Source organism: Bombina bombina, chromosome 6 (assembly GCF_027579735.1).
Source record: "Bombina bombina isolate aBomBom1 chromosome 6, aBomBom1.pri, whole genome shotgun sequence".
NCBI lineage: Eukaryota > Metazoa > Chordata > Amphibia > Anura > Bombinatoridae > Bombina > Bombina bombina.
Window position 1 is genome coordinate 864,839,676 of NC_069504.1, and position 16,144 is coordinate 864,855,819.

The window sequence follows — 16,144 nt, forward strand, 5'->3', positions numbered from 1 at the left end:
TACAGGACACGGATGAAAGGGAGGGACAAGACAGAGACCTAAACAGAAGGCACCACTGCTTGAAGAACTTTTCTCACAAAAACAGCCTCAGAAGAAGCAAAAGTATCAAATTTGGAAAATTTGGAAAAAGTATGAAGGGACGAACAAGTTGCAGCCTTACAAATCTGTTCAACAGAAGCATCTTTTTAAAGGCCCATGTGGAAGCCACAGCCCTAGTAGAATGAGCCGTAATTCTTTCAAGAGGCTGCTGTCCAGCAGTCTCATATGCCAGGCGGATGATACTCCTCAGCCAAAAAGAGAGGTAGCCGTAGCTTTCTGACCCCTACGCTTTCCAGAATAAACAATGAATAAAGAAGATGATTGACGGAAATCCTTAGTCGCCTGCAAGTAAAACTTCAAGGCACGGACCACGTCCAAGTTATGTAACAGATGCTCCTTCTTAGAAGGAGGATTAGGACACAATGAAGGAACAACATTTTCCTGATTAATATTCTTATTTGAAACAACCTTAGGAAGAAATCCAGGTTTGGTACGTAAAACCACCTTATCAGAATTAAATATAAGGTAAGGCGAATCACATTGTAATGCTGAAAGCTCAGAAACTCTTTGAGCAGAAGAAATAGCAACTAAAAACAGAACTTTCCAAGATAACAATTTAATATCTATGGAATGCATGGGTTCAAACGGAACCCCTTGAAGAACTCGAAGAACTAAATTCAAAGTCCAGGGAGAAGTAATTGGTCTAAATACAGGCTTAATTCTAGTTAGAGTCTGACAAAAAGACTGAACATCTGCCAAACGTTTGTGAAGCAGAATTGACAAAGCAGACATTTGTCCCTTTAAGGAACTTGCTCATAACCCTTTCTCCAATCCTTCTTGGAGAAAAGACAGAATCCTGGGAATCCTAAATTTACTCCATGAGTAACCCTTGGATTCACACCAATAAAGATATTTACGCCATATCTTATGATAGATTTTTCTAGTGACAGGCTTTCGAGCCTGTATCAAAGTATCGATGACCGAATCAGAGAATCCTCTCTTAGATAAAATCAAGCGTTCAATCTCCAAGCAGTCAGCTGCAGAGAATGTAGATTTGGATGCAGGAAAGGACCTTGAATGAGCAGGTCCTGTCTCAAAGGAAGTTTCCACGGTGGCAGAGAGGACATGTCCACTAGATCCGCATACCAAGTCCTGCGTGGCCACGCAGGCGCTATCAGGATTACTTAAGCTCTCTCCTGTTTCATCCGTGCAATCACGCGTGGAAGGAGAGGAAACGGTGGAAACACATAAGCTAGGCTGAACGACCAAGGTACTGCCAAGGCATCTATCAGTTCGGCCTGAGGATCCCTCAACCTGGATCCGTAACGTGGAAGCTTGGCATTCCGACGAGATGCCATCAGGTCTAATTCCGGTCTGCCCCATTGGCGAGTCAATGAGGCAAACACCTCCGGATGGAGTTCCCACTCCCCCGGATGAAAAGTCTGACGACTTAGAAAATCCGCTTCACAGTTCTCTACTCCTGGGATGTAGATCGCTGATAGATAGCAAGAGTGGGCCTCCGCCCATCAGATTATCTTTGATACTTCTATCATCGCTAAGGAACTCCTTGTTCCCCCCTGATGATTGATATACGCCACAGTCGTGATATTGTCCGACTGGAATCTGATGAATTTGGCGAAGCCAACTGAGGCCACGTCTGAAGCGCATTGAATATTGCTCTCAGTTCCAGAATATTGATTGGAAGTAGAGACTTCACCTGAGTCCAAACACCCTGAGCCTTCAGCGAATTCCAGACTGCACCCCAGCCCAGTAGGCTGGCGTACATTGTCACTATCACCCACGAGGGTCTGCAGAAACAAGTCCCCTGGGACAGGCTATTAATGCAACAAGCAAGCTTGGAGAACACTTTAATCAAAGCAAATAAACACTTAGAAAAAAAACGGTGCTGTGCCTTTAAGAGAAAAAAAGCTGCACAAACTCTGCAAAACAACGTAAAAAAAGCAGTAAACTCAACGAAATTTTTACAGTAGCATCATAAAGCCTTAGTAACTTTGCACAGCTATGCAAATAAATAATTAACCCCTTAATGTAAAAACGTTCAGCACCTTGCCACAGCTCTGCTGTGGCGCCTACCTGCCCTTTAGGAACGATTTGTGGGGAAACAAAAACTTCTTTAAAGCCCTCAAACACAGTAGGAACCTCTGGCGAAGCAGCTGGATGTCTCTGAGGAAAAGAAAATGCGCAACTGAGGCGCGAAAATAGGCCCCTCCCACCTCACTCAATGTTATGGGGCCTAAAAGAAACACAACAGAGTGTTTCTCAAACTAGCCATGTGGGTTAATAACCCTTAAACAAGCCACAATGACCCCTTAAAGTCCCTCAAAAAACATTATATTTGCTAATTAAAAAAAAAACGTTTTTTCCTATCAGTGTCACCAGTAACTAATGAGCCCTTTATGCAAGCTGGGATTCCTACTAAGTGTCTGAATAAAGCTTACCCTTCCCTCATGGGGATATTGCCAGCCTTTTCTAGAATTATCACAGTATGTCTAGAAAAAATAGACTGAGCATACCTCAATGCAGTTTAGCCTGCAAACCGTTCCCCCAACTGAAGTTTTCCTTCAGCCCTTGTGAGAACAGCAGTGGATCTTAGTTACAAAGTGCTAAGATCATCATCCTCCTTGCAGAAATCTTCATCCCTTTTCTGCCAGAGAGTAAATAGTACACACCGGTACCATTTAAAATAACAAACTTTTGCTTGAGAAAATAAAAACTAACATTTTTGTCACCACACTCACTTTACCCTTCCTAGTACTTAGAGTAGGCAAAGAGAATGACTGGGGGGTGGAGCTAAGGGAGGAGCTATATAGACAGCTCTGCTGTGGGTGCTCTCTTTGCCACTTCCTGTAAGGAAGGAGAATATCCCACAAGTATGGATGAATCCGTGGACTCGATACATCTTACAAGAGAAAGAACCACACCTCTGTAAGGAGGACAACGAGCCCCCTAAAGAGGAGAACATCGATAAACACCTGCCCATAAGACAGGAAATCATAGGAAGAACCGAGAGGACACAAGGCCACGTCACTGACGAACACGGAAGAACCCCATAAAACACCATCGTGCTAGCACACATAAAAGACACAAAAGTGACAGCTGAGCAACTGCAAACCTTTTGTTTGGTAGGCAGGAAAGCACACCATTAGGTCACGTTAGTTGGCTGTCCCAAGGGAACCATATTGTCCGAACAAGACAAGGCTCAAGGAGCCCCGGCTCTCAATAAATCTGGCAAAGTTGTAAAACAGAACAGCCAGAACAAGGGCAAAGCTCAAGTACCCCGGAAACTGGAACCCCCAGGCCAGTTCTAGGATCATAAGGTCCGGTAACATCGCACGGCGGGATCCACAAAGAGAAACCGCTGAGTAAAACCTTCGACAACCGGAAGAGCAGGACAAGAAGCCCGGGCACCACAAATGTTACGATTAAACAATCTTCCAGGCACATAAATCCCTTATCTGATATAAAAAAACCAGACCTCCCAGGGAAAATTCCAGAATAACCCGGATAACAAGAGCAAGAAGCCCATGCAAGTCCGACCCAAAGGGAAGAGACCACCCCTTGCAGGAGCCCAACACTCCAAATAGCCAGGGCCATAAAAGGACACCAGATCTAACAGGTGTCAGAGCATGATTAACATGATTGTGCTTGAAAAGTGCGCCTAATCACCCTAAGGCGCTGCTAATTTTATCAACCTCGAAAGGCGAAAAGGCTGAGGGATCGAACTAGCAACCCTCGGTTTGCTACAGTACAGGGTAGCCACAGAGCATTAGTATGCTGAGCTAGCTGACCAGCTAGCCACGAGCTCCAGACACAAGGGGAACAGTGAGGACAAGTCACCCAAACAAAGTAACATCAAGCCTCCACATCACCTCAGATTTGAAGTCAGAGGACAGCAAAACATGGGTTTGGATGCCACCTGGATGGCAATACCTGAACCATATGAGTGGAAAACCACTAGGACCTCTTCTATCCCAAGGAGGAGATGCAGAGCATTCTCCACACCGGGGAAGGAACCCTAACTGGAGCCCAAAAAGACCTCACTGTCTAATGTCCTTAAAAAGGAACAACCGAATCCCGAAGGGAATACAAGTTCCCCAAGGCAACCTTAAAGCAATACTGCCCCTACTGGCAGAAAAGAGGCGCTAAAACCCTCTAATTTTCCCACCACGTGGGAAGGAATACTCTAGGCTCCAAGGGTATCGGAAACAACAGAGAGTTACGCAGCAAAATTTACTGACCCAGTCACCAGAGAGACGGCTATTTAGGACTGAAACAATCCCGAGAGCTGCAGGGACCCGCAAGTCCTCTTGAGAATGCTTAGCTGAAACTTGTAAAACAAATAACAAGAAACATAAATAATGTTAATAGCACTCAGCACCCCAACCTGACCAGCAAGGTATAATAGGTGCCATGTGTCTGTAAAAGCCGCAAGACAGATATAATATCAAACATAGAAGTCAAAGAACATTTGGGTCACAGTGATCATAACATGGTCACATTTGAAATCTCTTTTCATATGCAGTGTCTTAAAGGTTCAAGGATCACCTTTTAGTGGTGTTATTTAAGCTTAACTGGAGCTTTTTGTAATTATTTTAGATTTGTATAGGTTGAACTCGATGGACTTCTGTCTTTTTTCAACCTTATCTACTATGTTACTATGTTACTATGTTACAGAAGATCTGAACCCAAGCAGGACCAGCCTGCAACCAGGTCATAACTGCCAAGCTGGCTAAATCCGCCCTCGGAGAGGGAGGAAAGAAAAACAGAAAAACATGGGACTAACGTGTCCCGAACAATTTCCGTAGAAGCAAACAGCGAGTATCGATCCCAGAGAAGTTCCCGCAGGAAACATAGTATGAAAAAGAAAATTAATCCTAACCGGATAAAATAACAGGCAACCCGAGGGTTAACGCCCAAGAAGAACAGAAAGATCCTCAGGGCCAGCCTAACGGAAACCCTGTTCTTGTAACAAAACTGGAAAGGATCTCTATAACAAGACTTAAAGGAGATTACTTCATCCCCCCATGTCTAATAAGGTGAACCATTCGAAGGAGGAGACTGATGTGTACCATAACCGAGAAGGATAGGTCCCCAAACAGCTCAAAAATGTGTCTGAGTAGAACACGAAGACGAGCCGGCCTGTAATGAAAGGAACAACACTCAGGAACAGTTACACCCGCAGGGAACTGCACATACCCTCCTGTGGTTGAGAGACCAGGGGCAATCAGGCACAAACACAATCGCAAATAAACATCTGGACTTTGTAGACGCGCAAGCGCCAAAAGTATGTAAAAGTGAAAACGTGCCACAACCTCCGGGGGGGGGGGGGGGGGGGGGGGAAACAATCCATACTCCGAAGAGGAAAAAAAACATAAACTTGGGTTACCAGCATGTGTAGTAGTAGGAGCACTAGAGAACTCGCCTCCCAGAGGACAGGACAGGCCCCCCCCCCCCCCCGAGGAGGATGGCTCAGCAGTCCCTTGAATCCCTGAGCCCGAGGAACAAGGCGCTCTAGAGCGGCCTAAAGAACATAACTGACTGACCTGAGTCAATGGGGCCAGCCTGCAACCAGGTCATTACTGCCAAGCTGGCTAAATCCGCACTCTGAGAGGAAGGAAAGAAAAACAGACAGACAAACATGGGACTAACGTGTCCCAAACAACTTCCGTAGAAGCAAACAGCGAATGTCGATCCCAGAGAAGTTCACGCAGGAAACATAGTATGAAAAAGAAAATTAATCCTAACCGGATAAAATAACAGGCAACCCGAGGGTTAACGCCCAAGAAGAACAGAATGATCCTCAGGGCCAGCCTAACGGAAACCCTGTTCTTCCAACAAAACTGGAAAGGATCTCAATAACAAGACTTAAAGAATATTACTTCATCCCCCATGTCTAACGAGGTGAGCCATTCGAAGGAGGAGACTAATGTGTCTCATAACCGAGAAGGATTAGGGTCCCCAAACAGCTCAAAAAAGTGTCTGAGTAGAACACGAAGGCGAGCCAGACTGTAACGAAAGGCACAACACTCAGGAACAGTCACACCCGCAGGGAAGGGGGGGGGATCCACCCTTCCGAAGAGGAAAAAACATAAACTTGGGTTACCCGCATGTGTAGTAGTAGGGAGCGGTAGAGAACTCGCCTCCCAGAGGACAGGCCCCCCACCCTTTCTCAGAAAGGTTTCCATTTTCTTATCCATCGGCTCTCTGAACGAAGAACTATCCCCAAGAGGTATAGTAGTACGTTTAGCAAGCGTAGAGATAGCACCATCCACCTTAGGAATGGAGCCCCACAAATCCAGTTGAGAGTCCGGGACTGGGAACAACTTTTTAAAAGTAGACGAGGGGGGAAAAGGAAGAACATATTCTTTCCTATTCGTTCTTAATAATGTTCGCCATCTTAACCAGCACAGGGAAAGTCAAAGGAACTTTCCTATCTTCATAAACTCGGTCTGATTTAGGTATCATGGGTTCTTCAGGCAGTGCGGCCTCTGGAACCTCTAGCGTGGACAGAACCTCCGTTATTAAAAAACGCAGGTGCTCAATTTTAAATCTAAAGGATGGTTCCTTTGCAGCAGGAGGCTTAGACACTAAGGACTCCGACCCAGAAAGTTCACCATCTGAAGCTACAGAGGTTAACTCATCATCGAATAACTGGGACATAGCTAAATCTGACAAATATTTAGATGACTCCGGGTCAGGAGAGCAATGTTTAACCTTTCAGGAAAAAGGCCCCCTCTGGTTTGAAGATTAGATGTGCTACGGGGAACTGCATGTAGAGTGGATAATGTAGCAAGGGTAGTAATCTCACAGGACGCTGAGTCCTGAGAGGTAGACGGCTCAGAGGGACTAAGAGCTTTAGCAGGCTTGTCTCCCTTCTTAGTTATATAACGGCGTTAAGGCATGTGGAACATAATTGAGTGGGCGGGAAAACCACGGCCTCCTCACAATATAAACAGGTATGATTTAGTACAGAAGGAGTACCTTCTAACGAGTCCTCCATAGCTCAGGTTATACCCACAGAAGGACACAAATAAAAACGTTTTTTATTATAGAAAACTGCACCTTTATACGCCCAATGGCTGGGGCAGTCACCACCTCCTAGACCCAGACAGTTAAGAAGAAACGCTCTCCTCAGGTTCAAGTCTGAGCCACAATGGAGGAAATTAACATAGACCACACCCGGTCACATGGAGTACAGGACAGCACTTCCCCTGTTATAACAAGTACAGCAAGCAATAGAAGCTGTGCAACACTTTTAAAGTGTTCCAGCCAAAAAAAACCCAGTCTATCAGCCCAGGAAAAAAAAATTACACGAAGCAGCATGTAAATAATGAATACAATGATTAATTAACCCCAACTGTTCAATAAACCCCCTTCAGAGGATATTAAACCTGGATCCTATCAAGATATAAAGGAGCCACACTGTGACCCTGTTAAAGCGTTTTATGTGTAAAAATGTAAACTATCTTACCTCCAGGATTCATGCTGTGGAACAGAACACAGAGTCTCAAGTGTGACAGTTTTATAGCATCGCTCCTGACATGGACTTGAGTGAGAGAAAGCAGGCAGTGAAACTCATCAACACTGATTGCTTAGGGGCTGTTAGCAGTAGTCTGGATGGTTTCGCATAAAAACTTTCCCTGCATCTCCAGACTCTAACTTTCATCAATACTCTCACTAAGAGGTTGACATGACTACTTAAAACTCCAGTCCTATCTCGAAGGGTAGATACCCTTTTTCAAGACTATCCGAATCTTCTGACACTTCTCTGTCACCTCCTAACGTGATGAAAGGCAAAGAATGACTGGTGTAATGAGGAAGTGGGAGGGATATTTAATCCTTTGGCTGGGGTGTCTTTGCCTCCTCCTCGTGGCCAGGTGTTGTATTTCCCAACAGTAAGGAAAGAAGTTGTGGACTCTCCCTATCTTAGGAAGGAAATAAAGCTGAATTATTAGTATTTTCTCTGATCTCAAGGCAGCATATTCTCACAACAACAATATAATCAAGGAAAAATATTGCAAATGTTTTGCCCGTTTGCCAATGAACTCTATTCATCTGTCTATTAGTTAAAAAATACGAGAAGAAGAGAGAGCTTTAGTGAAAAGCTGCATACAACCTTTAGAGAGACTATAGGCGATTCAATCCTTACACAATTGCAAAGGACTGTTTTTGCTAGAAATGCATTCAGAGCAAAATTAAAGCAATATGAGTTTGTAAGCTGGTGTGTGTATTAATGAATTATTCTCCTACGTGAGGAGCATGCTCTGTATGTTCCTCTCTCATTTCTACTCCAACCCAACAATCTGCTCTAGTGTTAATTGATAGCTCTCTAGCCTTTCACATATCTATAATATTGCCAAAAATGAGAATCAGGTAGACAAAGGAAGAATATTCCAATAGATAGGAAGGACTGCATTTAGTTACGCAAGGTTGTCTGCAGCCCTTTAAAAAAATATACAACCCTGGACCTGCATGACAAAAATCTAAACTTGTGCAAGTACAAACCATTATGGTTTAAAACTCTTAATTTTTACCATTTGACGAGTAATAAATTGAACTATTCTAACTTGCAATTTTCAACTTCCGAGGACCATACCTCTCTAGCCCAAGCTGGCTTCTCACTGGGATTCATAACACCCCGGTTGTAATGATACAATGGTTTCTTCTCCTGCTGCTTCTGTTGTTGTTGCTGTTGCTGCAAAGACTTGAGATAGGCATGTTCCTGCTGGAGCTGCCGCTGCAAACGTTCCGACTGGCGCTGCTCCTCTAACTGCTTCCTTTTATATTCCTGCCAAAACAAATCCATCTCAGTATGTCCCTAATCTGGTATTTCATATGCCATGCTGTTAAATGATAATGCATATCTATAAAGGTTGGTAAAGCATTGCTGATAATGAAGAATTATAAACGTGACTTTATAGGGACATACATGAAAAATAATAACAACAAGCGGAAAAAGCAAACACTGTGCCTTTTAATGCTGCAGAATACATTGACATATTTAAACTTTGAAATAACATCAAATTTATATATATATATATTTTTTTTTTTTTACATAAAGAACATAAAGTTATACAAAACAGCAAACTTACAAAATGTACAACACATTTTTTAAGGTTTACTGAAATGCTTCTAATTTAAACACAAGAAAAGGAGAGACGAAAGGGGCATAGTGTGGGAACAACAGGAGGGAAGTACACCTTCACTGAAAGATTGGGCTTGAATACCTGATTAAGCCTCTGGACAAAACCTGTTAATTATTATTTTTAAAAAATAAAAAAATAGTTGCTATGTATAATGTAACAAGTGTAGGATGTATGTTGACACCATGTCTCCAATGGATTCGTGCCCATGCTGTGTATGAATTTAAAGTGAAGGTAAACTTTGATGAATGAAAGCCCGGTTTTTAAAAATACTATTAAAAACAGGGGCATTTTCATTCATCAAAGTTTAGAAAGCAGCTGTTTTGCTTTTTTTTTGTTCTTTTCACAGCCAGAGCAGCTTCGCCCACCTGGAGATCCTCTCTTCACATGTCAGCAATGACTAATCCGGCGGCTTCCTCCAATCATGGCTTTTCCCCCAGGGGAGTCATTGCCTGAGGCCATGCCGTGATTGGAGAAAGCCAGATTAGTCATTGCTGGTGTGTGAAGAGAGGATCTCTGGGTGGGGGAAGCTGCTCTGGCTGTGAAAAGAACAAAGGTAAGTTTTTAAACAAAACGGCTGCTTTCTAAACTTTGATGAATTAAAGTGCCCCTGTTTTTAATAGTATTTTTTTTTTAAAAAACAGAATTTATGCTTACCTGATAAATTTCTTTCTCTTGTGATGTATCGAGTCCACGGATTCATCCATACTTGTGGGATATTCTCCTTCCTAACATGAAGTGGCAAAGAGAGCACCCACAGCAGAGCTGTCTATATAGCTCCTTCCTTAGCTCCACCCCCCCAGTCATTCGACCGAAGGCTAGGAAGAAAAAGGAGAAACTATAGGGTGCAGAGGTGACTGAAGTTTTTAAAATAAAAATATACTACAGACAGGGCGGGCCGTGGACTCGATACATCACAAGAGAAAGAAATTTATCAGGTAAGCATAAATTCTGTTTTCTCTTGTAAGATGTATCGAGTCCACGGATTCATCCATACTTGTGGGATACCAATACCAAAGCTTTAGGACACTGATGAAGGGAGGGACAAGACAGGTACCTTAAACAGAAGGCACCACTGCTTGTAGAACCTTTCTCCCAAAAATAGTCTCTGAAGAAGCAAAAGTATCGAATTTGTATAATTTGGAAAAATGTATGAAGCGAAGACCAAGTTGCACGTATTATGCTACGAAGCCAAAAAGAGAGAGAGGTAGCCGAAGCCTTTTGACCTCTCCCCTGTCCAGAGTAAACGACAAACAGAGAAGAAGTTTGTCTAAAATCTTTAGTTGCCTGTAAGTAGAACTTCAGAGCACGGACCACGTCTAGATTATGCAAAAGACGTTCCTTCTTTGAAGAAGGATTAGAACATAATGATGGAACAACAATCTCTTGATTGATATTCCTGTTAGAAACAACCTTAGGCAAAAACCCAGGTTTAGTACGCAGTACTACCTTGTCTGAATGAAAGATCAGATAAGGAGAATCACAATGTAAGGCAGATAACTCAGAGACTCTTCGAGCCGAGGAAATAGCCATCAAAAACAAATCTTTCCAAGATAAAAGCTTAATATCAAGTCACCGCCTTACAAACCTGTTCAACAGAAGCCTAAATTTTTTAAAAGCCCATGTGGAAGCCACTGCTCTAGTAGAATGAGCAGTAATTCTTTCAGGAGGCTGCTGGCCAGCAGTCTCATAAGCCAAACGGATGATGCTTTTCAGCCAAAAAGAAAGAGAGGTAGCCGTAGCCTTTTGACCTCTCCGCTTACCAGAGTAAACAACAAATAATGAATATGTTTGACGGAAATCTTTAGTTGCTTGTAAGTAGAACTTTAAAGCACGAACCACATCAAGATTGTGCAACAGACGTTCCTTCTTTGATGAAGGATTAGGACACAGTGAAGGAACAATAATTTCCTGATTGATATTCCTATTAGAAACAACCTTAGGAAGGAATCCAGGTTTGGTACGCAAAACCACCTTATCTGCATGGAAAACAAGGTAAGGTGAGTCACACTGTAAAGCAGATAACTCAGAAACTCTTCGAGCCGAACAGATAGCTACTAAAAACAAAACTTTCCAAGATAGAAGCTTAATATCTATGGAATGCATAGTTTCAAATGGAACCCCTTAAAGAACTTTAAGAACTAAGTTTAGGCTCCATGGCGGAGCAACAGGTTTAAATACAGGCTTGATCCTGACTAAGGCCTGACAAAACGCTTGAACGTCTGGAACATCTGCCAGACGTTTGTGTAAAAGAATAGACAAAGCAGATATCTGTCCTTTTTAGGAACTAGCTGATAATCCCTTCTCCAATCCTTCTTGGAGAAAAGACAATATTCTAGGAATCCTAATCTTACTCCATGAGTAACCCTTGGATTCACACCAATAAAGATATTTGCGACCAAATCTTATGATAGATTTTCCTGGTGACAGGCTTTCTAGCTTGAATCAGGGTATCAATGACCGACTCAGAGAAACCACGCTTTGATAGAATAAGGCGTTCTATCTCCAAGCAGTCAGATGCAGAGAAATTAGATATGGATGCTTGAATGGACCTTGGATTAGAAGGTCCTGCCTCACTGGCAGAGTCCACGGTGGAACAGATGACATTTCCAATAGGTCTGCATACCAAGTCCTGCGTGGCCACGCAGGTGCTATTAGAATCACCAAAGCTCTCTCCTGCTTGATTCTGGCAACCAGACGTGGGAGGAGAGGAAACGGTGGAAATACATAGGCCCGATTGAAAGACCAGGTCACTGCTAGAGCATCTATCAGTACCGCCTGGGGATCCCAGGACCTGGACCCGTAACGAGGAAGTTTGGCGTTCTGATGGGACGCAATCAGATCCAATTCTGGTGTGCCCCATAGCTGAGTCAGCTGGGCAAATACCTCTGGATGGAGCTCCCACTCCCCCGGATAAAAAGTCTGATGACTTAGGAAATCCGCCTCCCAGTTCTCTACCCCTGGGATACGGATTGCTGAGAGATGGCAAGAGTGATCCTCCGCCCATCGGATTATTTTGGTTACCTCCATCATCGCTAGAGAACTCCGTGTTCCTCCTTGACGATTGATATAAGCTACATTCGTGATGTTGTCCGACTGAAATCTGGTGAATTTGGCCGCAGCTAGCTGAGGCCACGCCTGAAGAGCATTGAATATCGCTCTCAGTTCTAGAATGTTTATCGGGAGGAGAGTTTCCTCCCGAGACCATAAGCCCTGGGCTTTCAGAGAGTTCCAGACTAGCAGGCTGGCATCTGTTACTATGAGCCACTCTGGCCTGCGGAAACACATTCCCTGAGACAGGTGGTCCTGAGACAACCACCAGAGAAGAGAATCTCTGGTCTCCTGGTCCAGATGCAGTTGAGGAGATAAATCTGCATAATCCCCATTCCACCGTTTGAGCATGCATAGTTGCAGTGGTCTGAGGTGTAGGCGGGCAAAAGGAACTATGTCCATTGCCGCTACCATGAGTCCGATTACCTCCATACACTGAGCCACTGATGGCCGAGGAATGGAATGAAGAGCTCGGCAAGTGGTTAAGAGTTTTTATTTTCTGACCTCCGTCAGAAATATTTTCATTTCTACCGAGTCTATCAGAGTCCCTAGAAAGGAAACTCTTGTGAGAGGGAAGAGAGAACTCTTTTTTTTTTATGTTCACCTTCCACCCGTGAGATCTCAGAAAAGCCAACACGCTGTCCGTGTGAGACTTGGCTAGCTGGAAAGTCGACGCCTGGATAAGGCGCCACTGCTATGCCCCGCGGTCTTAGAACCGCCAAAAGGGACCATAGCACCTTTGTGAAAATTCTGGGAGCCGTGGCCAACCCAAAGGGAAGGGCCACGAACTGGTAATGCCTGTCCAGAAAGGCAAATCTGAGGAATTGATGATGATTTCTGTGAATAGGGATGTGTAGATACGCATCCTTTAAGTCCACGGTAGTCATATATTGACCCTCCTGGATCAACGGTAGAATAGTCCGAATAGTCTCCATCTTGAATGATGGTACTCTGAGGAATTTGTTTAGAATTTTGAGATCCAAGATTGGTCTGAAAGTTCCCTCTTTTCTGGGAACCACAAACAGGTTTGAGTAAAACCCTAGCCCTTGTTCCGCTTTTGGAACTGGGCGGATGACTCCCATGGTATGTAGGTCTTCTACACAGCGTACAAACACCTCTGGTTTACAGACAATTGAGAAATGTGAAATCTCCCCCTTGGGGGGGAGTCTTTGAAGTCCAGAAGATATCCCTGGGACACAATTTCTAAAGCCCAGGAATCGTGAACATCTCTTGCCCAAGCCTGAGTGAAGAGAGAGAGTCTGCCCCCTACTAGATCCGGTCCCGGATCGGGGGCTTCTCCTTCATGCTGCAGGCTTCTTGGCCTGTTTACCCTTGTTCCAAGCCTGGTTAGGTCTCCAGACTGACTTGGATTGGGCAAAATTCCCCTCTTGCTTTGCAGCAGGGGAAGCTGAAGCGGGACCACCCTTGAAGTTCCGAAAGGAACGAAAATTATTTTGTTTGGTCCTCATTTTATTTGTTTTATCCTGAGGGAGGGCATGGCCTTTCCCTCCAGTGATGTCTGAAATAATCTCTTTCAGTTCAGGCCCGAATAGGGTCTTTTTTGAAAGGGATGTTCAAAAGTTTAGATTTTGATGAAACATCAGCAGACCAGGACTTAAGCCATAACGCCCTGCGCGCTAAAATGGCAAAACCTGAATTCTTTGCTGCTAATTTAGCCAGTTGGAAAGCGGCATCTGTAATGAAAGAATTAGCCAACTTAAGGGCCTTAATTCTATCCATAATATCCTCTAATGGAGTCTCCATCTGAAGAGCCTCGAACCAGAAAGCAGCTGCAGTAGTTACAGGAACAATGCACGCAATAGGTTGGAGAAGAAAACCTTGATGAACAAAAATTTTCTTCAGGAGACCCTCTAATTTTTTATCCATAGGATCTTTGAAAGCACAACTGTCTTCGATAGGTATAGTTGTACGCTTAGCAAGAGTAGAAATAGCTCCCTCCACCTTAGAAACCGTCTGCCACGAGTCCCGCATGGTGTCAGATATGGGAAACATTTTCTTAAAAACAGGAGGGGGAGCGAACGGAATACCTGGTCTATCCCACTCCTTAGTAACAATATTCACAATCCTCTTAGGGACTGGAAAAACATAAGTGTAAACAGGAACCTCTAAGTATTTGTCCATTTTACACAATTTCTCTGGGACCACTATAGGGTTACAATCATCTAGAGTCGCTAATACCTCCCTGAGCAATAAGCAGAGGTGTTCAAGCTTAAATTCAAATGCTGTCATATCAGAATCTGTCTGAGGGAGCGTCTTTCCTGAATCAGAAATTTCTCCCTCAGATAACAAATCCCTTACCCCTACTTCAGAACATTGTGAGGGTATATCGGATACGGCTACTAAAGCGTTAGCCGGCTCAGCATTTGTTCTTAACCCAGAGCTGTCACGCTTTCCTTCTAAACCAGTCAGTTTAGATAAAACCTCTGTGAGGGTTGTATTCATAACTGTGGCCATGTCTTGTAAAGTAAATGAATTTGACGCACTAGAGGTACTTGGCGTCACTTGTGCGGGCGTTACTGGTTGTGACACTTGGGGAGAGCTAGATGGCAAACCCTCATTTCCTTCTGTCTGAGAATCATCTATTGCTATATTTTTAAGTGCTAAAATATGCTCTTTATAATTTATAGACATATCAGTGCAAGTGGGACACATTCTAAGAGGGGGTTCCACAATGGCTTCTAAACACATTGAACAAGGCTTTTCCTTGATGTCAGACATGTTAAACAGGCTAGTAATGAAACAAGCAAGCTTGGAAAACGCTTTATTCAAAGTAAATAATACTTAGAAAAAAACGGTACTGTGCATTTAAGAGAAAAAAAAAGATGCACAAATTCTGCAAAACAGTGTAAAAAAAGCAGTAAACTTTACGAAATTTTTACAGTAGCATCATAAAGCCTTAGTAATATTGCACAGCTAGACAAATAAACGATTAACCCCTTAATGTAAAAACCGGATAGACAAAACGTCAAAAACCGGTAAACCAACGTTCAGCACCTTGCCACAGCTCGGCTGTGGCGCCTACCTGTCCTTTAGGAAAGATTTGTGGGGGAAAAAAACAGAATTTATACTTACCTGATAAATTACTTTCTCTTGCAGTGTATCCAGTCCACGGATTCATCCTTTACTTGTGGGATATTCTCATTCCCTACAGGAAGTAGCAAAGAGAGCACACAGCAAAGCTGTCCATATAGCTACCCCTCTAGCTCCACCCCTCAGTCATTCGACCAAAGGTTAGGAAGAAAAAGGAGAAACCATAGGGTGCAGTGGTGACTGTAGTTTAAACAAAACATTTTTTACCTGACTTAAATGCCAGGGCGGGCCGTGGACTGGATACACCGCAAGAGAAAGTAATTTATCAGGTAAGCATAAATTCTGTTTTCTCTTGCAAGGTGTATCCAGTCCACGGATTCATCCTTTACTTGGGGGATACCAATACCAAAGCTTTAGGACACGGATGTAGGGAGGGAGCAAGACAGGTACCTTAAACGGAAGGTACCACTGCTTGCAAAACCTTTCTCCCAAAAATAGCCTCCGAAGAAGCAAAAGTATCGAATTTGTAAAATTTGGCAAAAGTATGCAGTGAAGACCAAGTCGCTGCCTTACAAATCTGTTCAACAGAAGCCTCATTTTTGAAAGCCCATGTGGAAGCCACTGCTCTGGTAGAATGACCAGTAATTCTTTCAGGAGGCTGCTGGCCAGTAGTCTCATAGGCCAAATGGATGATGCTTTTCAGCCAAAAGGAAAGAGAGGTAGCAGTCGCATTCTGACCTCTCCTCTTACCAGAATAGATAACAAACAAGGAAGATGTTTGTCTGAAATCCTTAGTTGCTTGTAAATATAACTTTAAAGCACGAACTACATCAAGATTG

At 43.5% G+C, this 16,144-nt stretch overlaps 1 protein-coding gene across 4 annotated transcripts in view; it reads right to left on the minus strand.

The window, feature by feature from the left end:
- MINK1 (misshapen like kinase 1) overlaps positions 1-16,144 on the minus strand; it is a 675,211-nt gene that overhangs the window by 262,138 nt on the left and 396,929 nt on the right. For all 4 annotated transcript variants that reach the window (XM_053718325.1, XM_053718327.1, XM_053718326.1 and 1 more), the window contains one exon: positions 8,657-8,848. In XM_053718325.1, the coding sequence (XP_053574300.1) occupies positions 8,657-8,848 (192 nt within the window). The remainder of the gene's footprint in view (positions 1-8,656; positions 8,849-16,144) is intronic.